The 16,711-nt window shown below is 38.7% G+C and overlaps 1 protein-coding gene across 1 annotated transcript in view; it reads left to right on the top strand.

The window, feature by feature from the left end:
- The window catches only part of DMGDH (dimethylglycine dehydrogenase), a 77,701-nt gene extending 63,591 nt beyond the window's left edge, over positions 1-14,110 (top strand). Inside the window, 3 exon segments of the mRNA XM_055437459.2 lie at positions 6,292-6,426; positions 12,348-12,539; positions 12,541-14,110. Of these exon segments, the coding sequence (XP_055293434.2) occupies positions 6,292-6,426; positions 12,348-12,539; positions 12,541-12,564 (351 nt within the window). The 3' untranslated portion in view covers positions 12,565-14,110.
- Positions 14,111-16,711: the final 2,601 nt, after the last annotated feature.

The raw sequence follows: 16,711 nt of genomic DNA, 5'->3' as shown, positions 1-16,711 counted from the left end.
ACCAACTCCCAGAGTTAACTTAAACTCATGTCTATTGAGTCAGTGATGCCATCCAACCAGCTCATCCTCTGTCATCCCCTTCTCCTCCTGCCTTCAATCTTTCCCAGCATCAGGGTCTTTTCAAATGAGTCAGTTCTTCACATCAGGTGGCCAAAGTATTGGAGTTTCAACTTCAACATCAGTCCTTCCAATGAATATTCAGAACTTATTTCCTGTAGGATTGACTGGTTTGATCTCCTTGCAGCCCAAGGGACTCTCAAGAGTCTTCTCCAGTACCACAGTTCAAAAGCATTAGTTCATTGGCGCTCAGCTTTCTTTATGGTCCAACTCTCAAATCCATATATGACTACTGGAAAAACCATAGCTTTGACTAGACAGATCTTTGTTGGCAAAGTAATGTCTCTGCTTTTTAATATGCTGTCTAGATTGGTCATAGCTTTTCTTCCATGGAGCAAACATCGTTTAATTTCATGGCTGCAGTCACCATCTACAGTGATTTTAGAGCCCAAGAAAATAGTCTGCCATCTATTTGCCATGAAGTGATGGGACCAGATGCCATGATCTTAGTTTTCTGAATGTTGAGTTTTAAGCCAACTTTTTCACTCTCCTCTTTCACTTTCATCAAGAGGCTCTTTAGTTCTTCTTTGCTTTCTGCCATAAGGGTGGTGTCATCTGCCTATCTGAGGTTATTGGTATTTCTCCCGGCAATCTTGATTCCAGCTTGTGCTTCATCCACTCTGGCATTTCAGATGATGTACTCTGCATATAAGTTAAATAAGCAGGGTGACAATATGCATCCTTGATGTACTCCTTTCCCAATTTGAAACCAGTTGTTTGTTCCCTGTCTGGTTCTAACAGTTGCTTTTTGACCCACATACAGATTTCTCAGGAGACAGGTCAAGTGGTCTGATATTCCCATCTCTTGAAGAATTTTCCACAGTTTATTGTGATCCACACAGTCAAAGGCTTTGGTGTAGTCCATAAAGCAGAAGTAGATGTTTTTCTGGAACTCTCTTGCTTTTTTGATGATCCAACGGATGTGGCAATTTGATCTCTGGTTCCTTGGCCTTTTCTAAAACCAGCCTGAACATCTGGAAGGTCATGGTTCATGTACTGTTAAAGCTTGGCTTGGAGAATTTTGATCTTTACTTTGCTAGCATGTGAGATGAGTGCAATTGTGCGTTAGTTTGAACATTCTTTGGCATTGCCCTTCTTTGGGATTCGAATGAAAACTGACCTTTTCCAGTCCTGTGGCCGCTGCTGAGTTTTCCAAATTTGCTGGCATACTGAGTACAGCACTTTCACAGCATCATCTTTCAGGATTTGAAATAACTCCACAGGAATTCCATCACATCCACTAGCTTTGTTCATGGTGATACTTCTTAAGGCCCAATTAACTTCACATTCCAGGATATCTGGCTCTAGGAGAGTGATCACACCATCATGATTATCTTGGTCGTGAAGATCTTTTTTGTACAGTTCTTCCGTGTATTCTTGCCACCTCTTCTTAATATCTTCTGCTTCTGTTAGGTCTATACCATTTCTGTCCTTTATCAAGCCCATCTTTGCATGAAATATTCCCTTGGAATCTCTAATTTTCTTGAAGAAATCGCTAGTCTTTCCCATTCTATTGTTTTCCTCTATTTCTTTGCATTGATCACTGAGGAAGGCTTTCTTATCTCTCTTTGCTATGGCTTCCCTGATAGCTCAGTTGGTAAAGAATCCACTTGCAATTCAGGAGACCCTAGTTTGATTCCTGCGTGGGTAAGATCCCCTGGAGAAAGGATAGGCTACCCACTCCAGTATTCTTGGGCTTCCCTTGTGGCTCAGCTGGTAAAGAATCCACCTGCAATGTGGGAGACCTGAGTTCAATACCTGGGTTGGGAAGATCCCCTGGAGAAGGGAAAGGCTACCCAGTCCAGTATTCTGGCCTGGAGAATTCCACAGTCCATGGGGTTGCAAAACATCGGATATGACTGAGCAACTTTCACTTTCACAGGTTAGCGTAGGAAGCAACAATTGTCTCACAGGACAAGTGTTATCTCTTATCTGTGTTTTTTAGGTATGTGTTCCTTACATTTTTATTGTTTGAGTATTAGTTTTCATTCATCTGAGGATGATATTGCTGACAAGATCATTTCTTAATTCAAGGATATATAGGCATAGAGTTTAAATTTCATTAATATTAACTTCTAGGACATTTCCAAATTCTTTCATATAGTATAAAAATATTACTGTGTGGTGAATGTCATTCAAAATAGGTTCAGGGTACCTAGAAATAATATTTTTAATTAACTGATTTATTTTGTATTGAAATACAATTCATTTACAATGTTGTATTAGTTTCAGGTGTACAGCAAAATCATTCAGTTACACATATTTTTTCAGATCTTTTCTCATACAGGTTATTACAGAATATTGAGTAGAATTTCCTGTGCTATACAATAGGTCCTTGTTGGTTATCTATTTTATATGTAGTAATCTACAAATGTTATTCCCAAATTCCTAATTTATCCCTTCGCCTTTCCCCTTTGGTAACCATACATTTGTTTTCTATGTCTGTGAATCTCTTTCTGTTTTAGAAATAAGTTCATTTGTATCATTTTTTTTAGATTCAACATATATGTGATATCATATATTTATCTTTCTAAATAATTTAAAAGAAACATTCTTTAGCTATGCAGGACAATGATAGACTCTAAGCAGAGTCATTTTAAAAATTCATATGGATAAAATCTAAAGCTGAGTCTCATGAAAAATCCTTAACTTTGCTAGGTCTTCTCTTCATAAGTTGGGCATAAAATCATTGGTCTTGTAGAAACCTTGTGAGGATTAAATGAGCTCATGATTGTAAAGCCCTAGGCATAGTGTCTGGCACATAGCAAATGCCTAATAAATTATAAATATTAATATTACTTATCTATTATGAGTTTGTTACTTTAATTTTTCTCTTTTAAAGGATGTTTTCTGGGGATCCCCCTTTCCTGTTTCTTGTGATTAATGGATCCCTTACATTCCTGCTTGTGTGTGTTCGGTTGCTAAGTTGTATCCGACTCTTTGCAACCCCATGGACTGTAGCCCAACAGGCTCAGACTCCGTCCATGGGATTCCCTAGACAAGAATACTGGAGTGGGTTGCCGCTTCCTTCTCCTGCTTAGACTTAGTTAAAATTGTGAATTTGGTGGAGTTGGGCTCCCCTTCCAGAACACCTTATTCCCCCACCTGCCAGCACCTCTTAAAGTCCCTCGTCTTGGAAATTGTGGTCATGGCCAGCTTTCACCACAGCTCCGCTGAAGATGTGGCAGATACTGGCTTAAATAGCTCAGTGAAGGCAGCTCAAAGTAGATGAAAAGAATAGGGTTGGGACTCCTGAGATCTTGGTTCAGTGTCTTTGTCTAAGTAAACTCAAATTTCTTTTAGGCCCCAAATCCAGTGCTATGAATGTTGGGAAGATCGACTTATAAGGCTTTTGGAAAAGGTTATTCAGACGATAGTTATCAGGAAGCCCCATCTTTCAAACCCTTTACAAAACTGTAGCTGACAGAAGGCCGCCCCCACCCCCCTCTTCTACCCCAGAAAGAGCTAATCATACTCCTTCTTGAGCTCCCACTGTGCATACCTCTATCATAGCATCTGTCTGTGGGCCTTAGACATGCATTAGACATTTTTTTTTTTGTTTTAAAATTTCAAAACACTGTGATTTTAACACTCATAGAACAAGCAGAAGTAACATTGAATCACATTTCAAATTGGTATAACTTATTTGTACATGTCATATTTTACCATGTTTCCAGTAATCTCAAACTATTATTTTTTCTGCTGATATGTTAAAACACTAAGCATATGAAACAGTTTCAGCACTGAGCATGTTGTAATGTGGAGGGGAAGAGGTCATATCTCCTGAGGGACCTCCCGGAGGCTGCAAGACCCTGTGGTTTTAGCTCTGAATACCCTGTGTCTAGTATCTGATACACAGCAGGGGCGTGACAACAGTTGAGTAATCAGTTGAAAGAAAATTCTTTAATAGGGACTCAGGAGAACTTCAAACCTTTAAGATCTAAGTGAATCTCGTAACAGCAAAGACTCAGATTCCATAACAGAAGGTGAGGACTCTATTCAGGGTTTCCCAGAGCTCCAGAATTACAGTTTAGTGCATGGCCACTCAGCATTGTGTGCTTTTCCACACAATAAAGTGTGTGACTTCTTTTCATTGCAGTCATTCACTTCCTATATAGACAGTAACTCTAAAAAGCACTCCTTATCATCATATATCCACGATAGCAAGTCTTCTTTTTAAAAAGATAACAAAAATTTAAAAAACCTGTTGTAGAGTTCTTTCTGTATTTAGACAAACATTCTAACTATAATGAACTTGGTTTGTTTTGATTTGTGTTATCATGAATTTATCCTACATACAATTCAGATGTACCAAGCTCTTCCTGTGTTTGTTACTTTGTTTAACCCCAGTTGTCCCAACTTAAATAACATGGGTCCCAGTCTTTGAATTTTTATCTGGCTGCATAATAAAGCTTGTAGTTGGTCCTCAGTATCTGGATTACAGTGGAGGGGAAAGAATTGGATTTCGGTTTTATAATTCTTTTAACCACCTTGGCCAGTGGAAGCTTTCTTTAGCTTCCTGTGTAGTCAGCAATTTAAAGTTTCGATATCCATAGAAATCATACTGCATTGTGGGCTTGTCCTAAGAAGTTCTGAGTCAGTAAAGGAGTGAGTTGGGGAGGCTCTTAGGCAGAGGGCATGTGAGGACCACCCCTGCTGCTTCACTGCGAGGTGAAGTGAAAGTGAAAATTGCTCAGCCGTGTCCGACTCTTTGTGACCCCATGGACTATACAGTGCATGGAATTCTCCAGGCCAGAATACTGGTAGCCTTTCCCTTCTCCAGGGGATCTTCCCCACCCAGGGATCGAACCCAGGTCTCCCGCACTGCAGCGGATTCTTTACCAGCTGAGTCACAGAGAAAACGGAGAGGTGAAGGGGCTTATTATACCCAATCCTGTGTTTCGTGCACAGAAAGAGCTGCATAAATCCCAAATGTTGGTAGCGGAGCATATGTTTGGCATGAAAGAGCATTTCCTTTCTTCTTTGACCAGTAAAGAAATCAAAATTATTGTTTCCTTTTTTTTCTTTCAGAGAGTAGTTAGTCTAGGAGAACTGTTTTGAGAATTTTGTCTTCTACATTATAACTCTAAGTCATCAGAGATGAGACTTGAATATCACAAATTCTTTTTCCCCTTAAAATAAGAGATGGACACATATATGTCGAAACCTTTCCCCAGTGCCTCCCCTGGGTCAGTCTTCTCCCTCTGCACTCTCAGTGCTTTTAGCCTCTGACTAGTTTCTCACGTCTGTCCCGTGTCCTTGGCATTCTTGTTGCGTGGAGCTGTGTCTCCTTTACTAGCTAAGTGTCTGCTGAGGTGTCATGGCTCACCTGTTTGTACGGTTGGTTACTAATAAATATGAAACTCCCGAAGTTTGCATGATTCCTACTTTTCTTAATGCATAAGAGTGGACTCAAGGTCTTCCCTGTAACATTGTCACTCTCACTTGCTTGCACTGCTTTGGGAAGAGCCCTGAGTGTGCCCAGGGGACTGCACTAGGAAAGAGACTGTCATCTGTCATGTGTTGTGGGAAAGGAGGCGGGGGGAGGTTAAAAAGCGCAGCATCAGAGAATAAGCTCTTTAATCAGAATGTCTGTATCTAACTAATTTTGCAGCCCACCCATGGCTCAGTGTGATGCCTCTCACAGTACGAGCTCAATATGTTTCCTGCGTGAACTGACAATGCAACCCAGTGGGTTAATACATTCCAGGAACCCTTATTCTGAAGAAGGGGGAAAAGTAGGCATTTTGGAGTTGCTTTAGCATCATATTTCAAAAAAGTGTATTTCCTTCTTAGGAAAGGCTTATTTCAGGTAGAAATTGAGCCACACCTTGTGCATTGCCCACCAGTCCCACTGTCCAGAATCATCAGGTGCAAGGGTATCTTTCATAACGCACCATCATAATATCAGGCCTCATGTGTTTCTGCCTAGGTAGTTCTGGTACAATTATCAGAAGTTATTACCCTTAAGTCTCACCTATTTTGAAGGAATACATGGCCGATGCTGTCATCTGAGGACTAAGAAATATTTGTCTAGACGTTTGATCCAATCTGTATTTTTATTTAATGTGTAATTGGCGAGAAAATAGCAAAGACAAATTTAAATGCTTGCATCTCTAACCTTGTCACAGTGTCTGAGCATTCATTCATCATCATTATCTTGGATTCCTGCAGCCAGCAGACTTCATAGGAAAGCAGGCACTGAAACAGATTAAAGCCAAGGGGCTGAAACGGAGACTGGTCTGCCTCACCTTGGCAACGGACGATGTTGATCCGGAGGGAAATGAAAGCATCTGGTATGATGGCAAGGTGAGTGCTGAAGCCCCATAGTGAGGGGCCACCGCAGTGTTTCTGCAGCAGAAACTCCTGTCTGTGTTTCTGTTTACAGTTTTTTGCTAGGTATTTATCTATTGTTGAGAGGACACTCTTTTGGATTCAGAACTGACAGTCAAGAGACAGAGATTACTTAACTGACAGGAAAATGTGAAATGTTGCTCATTTTGGAAAACATCATGTTCTATATGTTTTAATGAAAGACAATAAACTGCAAGACTTGAATACACTGGACAATGAGGAAGGTACGATTTAGAAGGTTAGGAGGTAAAATGATCTATTGACTCGTCACATCCATATCAGTGAATACAAGAGTAAGATTTTATAAAGAACTTGGTGTTCTGACTTAGCTTCTCTGGGATCTTTCAGAAGGAGGCAATTCTGACCTCAGCACATTAACAGAAAAGAAATTCAAATGAAAATTTTTATGACAAGGGAGGGTAGAACCTTAGAAAGTAAACTGGAAATCTTTCAGTTCTTCAGGAGGAGTTAGATCACCTTCTTCCTTTGGGATGCTACATTTCATTCTCTCTCTTGGTAAAGCTAGAGTTAGATAACTTATCAACAGAACTTCACTTCCTCCCTCTTTTATGACTATTTATAAAACCCATTTTGGCTCAGCATTTTGCTGTGCTTTACCTGGTGTTGCCAGACAGTATAAAGAATCTGCCTGCAATGTAGAAGATGGGGTTTGATCCTGGGGTCAGGAAGATCCCCTGGAGAAGGAAATAGCAACCTACTCCAGTATTCTTGTCTGGAAAATCCCATGGACAGAGGAGCCTGGTGGGCTACAGTCCATGGGGTCGCAATGAGTTGGACATGTCTTAGTGACTAAACAACAAACAACAACAACAAAAAACAACAACCAGACAGGGATTATCAGGCAGGGACAATGTGGCAACCAAAGGGCCTTTGCTGCTGCTGCTGCTAAGTCGCTTCATTTGTGTCTGACTCTGTGCGACCCCATAGACGGCAGCCCACCAGGTTCCCCCATCTCTGGGATTCTCCAGGCAAGAACACTGGAGTGGGTTGCCATTTCCTTCTCCAAAGGGCCTTTAAGACTCATCTAATAGCTGTTCTTTATTGAGCAGGGTCTGCTCGGCCAACACAGATTTAGAGATTCTGTGCTAAAGTGTTTTCTCATGCATTGCAGCCTACTTAATATTTGTTTCCATTTTCCCATCAGTTCAGTGACAAAAAGCACTGGTGGTTGGGAGAGCCAGTGGGATCAAATCTTAGCTTTCAGTTTACTAAAGAAATGGCATCTGGGCTAAGGGGTCACTTTGACATGGAGCTAACATGTATAGATTTCCTACTTGTGCTGGATATTTTTCATGTCGTCCCATTTACTTTTATAACTACCCTTTCAGATATGTATGATCATTCCCATTTAAAGATGAGGCTTTGAGATTCAGAGAGATTAAGCAACTTGCTTGAGGTCACACACTATGATATGTCGTTGGCAGAGTTGATTTCTGACCCGGGTACAGCTGGACTTAAAATTGCTTATCCTCTCTTCTAAGCCATGTTGAATCCCCCATTTTCTCCTTTCTCTGTCTCTTATGGCCCCTTATTCTCCTAAGCACTTCACTGTATACCCACAGTTCTTGCACATCTAACAGATGGATGTCATAGTTGATACTGTGAAACCAGTAGATCTTTTCTCAGATCTGAAGCTTTTTCTCAAATGCCTCAGCTTTGACTGTGTTGAGTTTGCTCCTCTGTTTGTACCATTCTTACTCTTAACTCACAGTCTCCACTTCCTCTTTCTGTTCCAGATCTCTGGCTCAGTCCTCTTTCCTTAATATGTTCTTTTTCTGGTTTCAGGTTTGCCCATGATTTCCACTGAAAACCCCTCTGCCATTAGCTAACTGCATGCGCCTCCCAGTGTCTCAATGTTCTTATCTGTAAAACGAAGCCGCTGAGTGTGATAATGTCTCAAGTTCTTTCTGCCTCGAATTCATTTTTCCCTTGTCACTATATTTCATCCCCCACCTCATCTTTGAATTTGTTCTGCATTTTTCACTCTGTTCTCATCCAACTTTCTTGGTCTTCTGACATGGTCCACACCCACCCTTCTTCTGGCTGTTTCGCTTGGCCATGGAATGAAGGACAGATTAGGTTGTAACATTCTGTATGCAACCCTACCACTGACCATGATCCACTGACAGATTTCTAGTCATCTTAAAGGTGACCATACCCAAGTTAAAAAAACTGGAATCCTGTACCTTAAACTCATATAATGTTATATGTCAATGATAGCACAAGAAGTCTGGGAAAAAAAGAAAAACTCTGGAAACCCAAGTTCTATTTTTAAATTTTATTTCCTTTGTCTTCTGTGCACTGAATTATCTTGTTATATTTTTCATCTTTCCATTACGTGCCATCTGTTTATAGAGTGGCCAATCCAATTGCAATTTTAGTTATTAATAATATTTCTCAGGGACTCCCCTGGTGGTGGAAATCTTGGGCAAATCTGAAACGAGGGACTTTCCTGGTGGCTAAGACATTGCCTCACAAGGCAAAGGTTGTGGGTTCAATCCCTGGTCAGAGAGCTAAGATCCCATATGCTACATGGCCAAAAAAGCAAGACATAAAACAGAAGCAATATTGTAGCAAATTCCAAAAAGCCTTTGCAAAAATATTTTTTAAATACTTCTCTTAAATTTCCTGATATCAGCGTATCTGCTCTTTGATGCTTAAATCATTTTATCATGGGGGTAACCCTCTTTGACCTACTTTATACTCTAGAATGATATGAAATGTTTTTTTGATTTTTGTTTCCTGACTTTATCTGGACTTATACTACCTTTGTTATTTGATATTATATTCCTGCTGGTAGATATTTGCGATGCTAGCGATAGGATTAATTGCTAGCATCGCAAATATCATTAATTTTTGTTTGTTCAACAAATGTGAACGTCTACTAAGTGATAGCAATTTTCTAGGTACTAAGGATAAAGCAGTGAACAAATCAGACAATCACTGGCCCCATGGGGCTTATATTCTAGGGAGGGGAGAGACAAACAATGAACATTAAATAAAATAAATAGCATGTCAGAGGGTGATGAGTACTTTGGGGAGATGATAAATCTCATTGGGAGATGGCAGTGCTGGAGGAGTGGATTATGATTTTAAGTAAGGTTTCATTTTTAAAAATCAAGGCATAAGAGTATGCATGAGGCTGCTGCTGCTGCTGCTGCTAAGTTGCTTCAGTCGTGTCCGACTCTGTGCAACCCCATTGATGGCAGCCCACCAGGCTCCTCTGTCCCTGGGATTCTCCAGGCAAGAACACTGGAGTGGGTTGCCATTGCCTTCTCCAATGCATGCATGCGTGCTAAGTCATTTCAGTCATGTCTGACTCTGTGCCACCCTATGGACAGCAGCCCCCCAGGCTCCTCCGTCCACAGAATTCTCTACAAGAATACTGGAGTGGGTTGCCATTTCCTTCTTCAGGAGTATGCATGAGAAGGGTTTTAATTAGTTAAAAAAAACAACAACACAGCTTTGCTGGGAAGTAAATTTTGAAGAAAAACTTTTTGATAAGGAAGTTGGGAAAGTTTAGAAAGTCTTCTTTTTCATTATTAATAAACTGAAACACACAGGGATAGCCAAATAAATATATCATCCAATTTAAATCATGTTCCCTCTTTCAAAGACTATTTACCATGTTCCCTTCTCTATGGTTGTTACGGGCATCTTTAAGTCTAATAATTAAGAAAAGAATGAGACAAGGCTAAAAATAAATGAAGCTTGTTTACCTTGATAAAAAGAAGGCTGACATTTGAGTTCACAAAGAATATGAGACTCTATTAGGCAGAGGGTGAAGACAAGTTGTTCTCATATTTCACTGAACAAAACGAAGCAATGAATTTAACTGAATTTGGAAAATGTTAAGGTTCCATTCCATTCCGTTCCGTTCCATTCAGTCACTCAAGAATGATATAAAATTTATGCTAGGGAAAACCTTTCCCTAGAGACATAGTAATAAGATCAAAGGAAAGACCAGAGTTCTAAAATACTCTGAGCTACCAATTCCCGGATTAGACAGAAATTAAGGGAGAAATAAAAGTAATCAAACAGAAGGTGACACATTCAATAAACATTTTAAGAATAGCATTCACAAAATAAACATGCTATTTAAGTTACTAATGCAGAAATAACTGCCAGATGAATTACTGCTAGATTCCAAGAGATGGGGAGACCTGAGGAAGTAGGGCACGCAATCTCTGAAGAGGGGTTGTGGTTTTTTGATTCAGTGAGTTAGGGAATTTGACCAAGCGGTTCACTTAGGATTCTTCCTGTTTTCTTAAAATGCCCAAGAAAATCAGGTTAACTTTTCCAGAGTTCCAAACGCAGATCTCTGTTTCAGAGACTTGGAAGTGAAACCAAAGTTATCAGTATCTTTCAAAAAGCAATGATTAGAACTCCAACTACCTTGACCCAAATCCCAGCTTTATATCATGGAACTCTGATCTAGAGTAGAAAAACCATTTTGAAACATGTGTTTTATTTCAGAAATACCTTAGCAGCTAATAATCTACCAGAGAGAAGCTTTTACTAATGAATGCATTCAGTTTATAAATCACCATAATAAGTTCAGAAATTATATGGAGAGCTTCTGATTTAGGGTTTCAACGAGATAATTAAAAACTGGGGCTGCAGAGATAGGAGCCTGTATTTAATGTCATAAATGTGTAAGCATCTAAAAATCTAGAAATGCTGTGACATGACTGTTGCCTGTTGTGGGCTCTTTGCTGAGGCAGCTAAAACATCACCAGGCTGCTTCATGCTCATGGATGTTTTCAAGCACCAGCTATACATAGCCACTGTGCTAGGCAGTGAGGCTGGAAGGATTAGTGTGACATTGTGTAGCCAGGAGAAGCCATTTTGAGTTGGGCTATATATCATATTTTGCTTTTGTTGTCTTACTTTTAAGATATGTGGCATTTAAATCTGTATTGTAATTTTTTGGCATTTTACTCTTTTTCTTGTATCTAGAGCTAAAGAAGATAAAGTTAACATTTATTTAAGTGCCTTGCAGTTATCAGGAATTGTTAAATGCTCTATGTATTCATGTGGGCTTCCCTGGTGGCTCAGCTGGTAAAGAATCCACCTGCAATGAGGGAGAGCTGGGTTCAATCCCTGGGTTGGGAAGATCCCCTGAAGAAGGGCATGCAACCCATGCCACTATTCTTGCCTGGAGACTCCCCATGGACAGAGGAGGCTTGTGGGCTACAGTCCATGGGGTCTCAAAGAGTTGGACATGACTGAGCAACTAAGCACAACAGCAACAATATTTATATCGAAGATTCACTTTACCTTGACTGTTGATATACTAACAGTTTAATTCAGCACTCTTCTGACAGGTCATTTTCTAAATGCTAACAGGAACAGTTGACTAGGTTTGCTTTAGGATTTTTAGGTTTTTCTCCTTTATATCTATTATTGCCATGCTAGTTTGATGGAAGAGAATTTTTTAAAGTTTAAAATGGAAACATGTCATTCTTCCTATCAAGTCACTTGGCATGAAACTGAGCAAAGTAAATATATATTCTGAAAAATGTTTTTCATAATTTTAAACTTTCATTAATTTTCTCAAAAAAGTGAAGTTTTTCTCCTGATATTAACCTCACAGACAGCATATCATAAAACTTTGTAAGTTGAACATATCTTTTGAGAGTTTTCCTCTAAAGAGGAAGCACACAGTTCAGTTCAGTTGCTCAGTCGTGTCCGACTCTTTGCAACCCAATGAACCGCAGCACACCAGGCCTCCCTGTCCATCACCAACTCCTGAAGTACACCCAAACCCAAGTCCATCGAGTCGGTGATGCCATCCAGCCATCTCATCCTAGTTGTAACCAAGATGCTGAGGGTGGTGGGGTCTTGTTTTTCAGGTGGTTGGCAACACGACCTCCGGGAGCTATAGTTACTGCATCCAGAAGAGTCTGGCTTTCGCGTATGTCCCTGTAGCGCTCAGTAAAGTGGGACAACAAGTTGAAGTTGAACTATTGGGCAAAAATTACCCTGCAGTTGTCACACAAGAACCCTTGGTGTTACCAGAACCAACCAGAAGCCGGCTTCAAAAATAAAGGTGGAAAGGACAAAATTTGAAAAGATTTTGAAGAGGCAAATGTATTATGGTTACAATATGCTTGTACCCAGAATTATAACTGATTGGCTGGGGAATGGGGAAACCAAAGATTTATTTCAAAATAATCAAAATCTAGATTAAGAATACTAAAACCTTTCTCTTATTTTCTAAGGAAGATAGAATAATGGATGAATGATTTACATTGTTTCAAATGAAGATACTTGAAATCAATGCTTTTGTTATCCTATATTGTTGTTTATGAAACTCCATTAGCAAAACATTTAAGTGATTGCTAAAACACAACTGAAGTAGAAAACATTATATAATTTTAGAAACATTTGCATATGGTTCTCTTTAGCTGAAAACAAATTATGTTTTACATAAAAACAAATGCAGTATTGATGGATTTACTTCATTGAGAAATACTCATTGAATAAGGGATCATTTTAATTTTTCATAACGTGTCTAGGAAGAAAACAGTAAAATTTAATATTGGTATGTATAACATTTTTATTCAGTTCCTTGAAATATTTACTTTCTTAATGACTTCCCTGAAGGCAGTTTTATGGGACATCATTATTGTCCTTTGAAAGGTTGTTTTAGAAGAGAAATTGCAAAAAAGAACAGAGTCTTCCAAAGGAAGTGGTACTTGTAAACCTTCTGAGATGAAGCTGAAAAATAAATAGATTGTGCTAGGACAAACACAGCTTGAATACTGAACACCTCTCTTTGGGAAAGAATTAATGCAGGTTGACATTACATTGTGCTGTTCTGGGTACCATTTCACAAACAGTTGACAAAGCAGGTCAAGCAAGAGCTGAAGAGCTGACAGGATTGCCCTTACCACTGTGTATAGCAAGAAAAAAGAAGCCATTTAGAAATAATTCTTTGATACACCTCTTGAAATTATTTGCATTTAGTTGAATAAATCAAATTTTTCAAAAAAAGGTAGTTTGTCATTTATCATTTGTTCTGTACACACATTTGCTGCCTAGGAAAAGTTCAATAAATGTGTATTAAAGAAAGCTGAATGTAAAGCATGAGAAGATTCTGTGGTTAGATTGTAAAATAATTTTTTAACTTGTAAGTTTTGAAAATGTGCCAAATTTACATGTAAATTTTTATAAAAGTAGCCATGTATTAGAACTCCTCAAACATGCTATTCATTTATCTTTGGTATTTCCTCTTACATAAGAAATGAAGAAAATTCTTTTGAAAACACACATTTTCTAATTATAAAGAATGTTATCCAGACCCTTTCTCTCAGCTTTGATATGGGTATAGGTATTTCTCATTCTTTGCCTTTCTGTAGCCTAATTGCTAATTGTGTTAAAACTAATTAAACAATTGAAAAAATACAATACTACATTAGTAGTACAATTTAATAGTTACCTAAGTTGTAACATTTCAGTGACTAATTACTGGAAAATTATTTATGTAAAATATTATGATATCAGACTCTAATTGAAAGAACAGTACCTGGAAGGAGAAGGCAATTGACTATGCAAATGTAAAATCCAAAAAAGTGGTCTTTTTTTTTTTTAAATAAAATTCAAATTTCAAAGAATGCCGGGAGAAACAACAAAAGATTCTGATCTTACATTGCTAGAAGAAATCAGTAAAGCAGTATTTGAATGTCTTCATCTTTTTCACCAAAAATTGGGCACTTGCTCTAAATCAATAGACTGAACAATGTCAAAGTTTGTTGTCAGCCATTTTCTCTAATTTTTAGCAGATGAAGAAAAACTTCAGAAATGTTCACTGTATGTAATATAAATGTATGATGAATTTTCTGATGAAGATATTTTAGTGGAAATTTTTAAACACAGACATGTTTGAAAGCCACTATGTTCCCAAAGCACCAAAGACAGTATTGCAATTTCTGGAGCTTGTTGTGAAAGATTTTTATGAATTTCTGCCAAACTTGTACATCTGTTGCTCATGTAAAAGAAAATTAAAGGCTTAAAAAATACTCTTCAATCAACTTTGCAAGGATAACTGGACAAATCTGGATATACTGCCTGGTAAACTTTAATATGTGAAGAAGAAAAAATTCAGTGAAATCACTACAAAGCTTAAAAAAAGAAAAGGTTTATTATTCACAAGTAGCAGACCAATTTTTGAGTATAAATATTCTCCTTTTTCAAAACTAATATAGTTTAAAAATACTAATTTATTTTTTATACTAAAACATTTATTTCTATTTTTCTTATTACTGGCCTGACTATATATTCAAAGTTGAATAGAATTTTTTTATCCTTTGTACTTTTTCCCTGGTAGTTATTATTCATTTCATTATTATTACTAAAAATAATTGTATGGGACTTCCCTGGTGGCTCAGACAGTAAAGTGTCTGCCTACAATGCAGGAGACCCAGGTTCAATCCCTGGGTCAGGAAGATCTCCTGGAGAAGTAAATGGCAACCCACTCCAGTATTCTTGCCTGGGAAATCCCATGGACGGAGGAGCCTGGTAGGCTACAGTCCATGGGGTCGCAAAGAGTTGGGTACGCCTGAGTGACTTCACTTTCACTATTCATTTCATTATTATTACTAAAAATAATTGTATAATGTAAAAGAGGGAGAGAATCACTAAAAATGGCCATCCAGGCTGGCTTCTCTCATGTCTGGCACCTATCTAAGGCTGATGGCAACACCTTGGGGTGGCAGGGCACTTGTTTCCATGTGGCCTCACTATGTGATTATCTTGCCAGGTAGTTCAAAGGCAGGAACTTAACATGGAAAACCAGTGAGAGATGCCAGCTGCCAAGCTGACACTATGACTCATACAGGTTGGAGCTGCTAGTGGGAGCTGAATCATAGAAAAGATATATCCATGCCGGTAACCTCCCGTTTCTTGACCAGAGAGGTGGTTACTTGAGTCTGTCCACTTTGTGAGAATTCATTGACATATGTACACTTTTGTGCACTATCTTAAGCACACAAAAAATGCTATGTCAAAATCTTTTTATATGAATGGTACTATTTTCCACTCTCTACTCTCATCTAGTTGGTTTTGAGGAGGTGATAAGCAACAAGCAGGATAAGGAGGTCAAAGGAGTTTCAATTTGAGTTGGCCATAGCAGTTTTTAATCAGATTCTCAATTTCAGACTGGGAGAATTTTCAGAGATAAATGAATTATCTCTTCTTTTTAAAAAACTGATCCTCTTCTTCTCAATACACATTTTACACTAACACACAAAACAAAATCAACAATAAATGGAAGATACTTCTTAGAGAGAATTACCTTCCTACATGCTTGTAAGCTTGATGCTTCTTAATGCCTTAACAGTAGTTAGCACTGATAGTGGTTAATGCATATCACTGATGCATGCAACTACTGGCAACTTAAACTCATCTCCAAGTTTAAAATAGGACCTTATAGGCTTTTAAGAAGACTCTGAACCTCTCTGCTTCCCTTATGGCTCAGTTGGTAAAGAATCCGCTCACAATATGGGAGACCTGGGTTTGATCCCTGGCTTGGGAAGATCCCCTGGAGAAGGGAAAGGCTACCCACTCCAGTATTCTGGCCTGGAGAATTCCATGGACTGTATAGTCCATGGGGTCACAAAAAGGTGGACACGACTGAGCGACTTTCACTTCACTTAACCCTGTCACTTAGATATGGCAGAAACAAATCCCATCCCAAATCGATTTTCAAAACTAAATATATTTTGAAAATAGTTTGATAGCTAAACATCTAAAATGACAAAGTTTGTCTGTTCTTTCTGATGTTCAAGTCTATCTCCTGAACTATTCAAGGTAGTAATGGGCAATGAGTAACACCAACCACAATTTACCACACTTGGTTAGTAAACTTCAGTTTTTCTCTCTGAAGAAAGGCCTCTTGCCATTCTTATCTCCACCCCAACGGTTAAACCTTTAGAGAAATATGTTTAAAACCTTTGGACGCAATATTTATCATATTCAGAGGCACTGAAACCAAACAGGTTGAGACAAGCATTGAACAGAGACTTCATGACTTCTGAGCATAGCTTTTAGCCCATTAGAACCATGACAAGAACCCAAGACTCTGCAAATGAGAAAATAAAGAAGTACAGCAAAAGCATCTACGTGATTTCCTCAGTGCTTGGCCTGTGGGCTTTACAGCCCTGTTCATGGGGCGTATTTATTCTTGGCACTCTGTCCTAACTTAAGATGCATTTTA

Source organism: Moschus berezovskii, chromosome 9 (assembly GCF_049115385.1).
Source record: "Moschus berezovskii isolate FMDL1 chromosome 9, NW_MosBer_1.0, whole genome shotgun sequence".
Lineage (NCBI taxonomy): Eukaryota > Metazoa > Chordata > Mammalia > Artiodactyla > Moschidae > Moschus > Moschus berezovskii.
The sequence above is the reverse complement of the archived record's forward strand: the minus strand, read 5'-3'. Positions and strand labels throughout refer to the sequence as shown.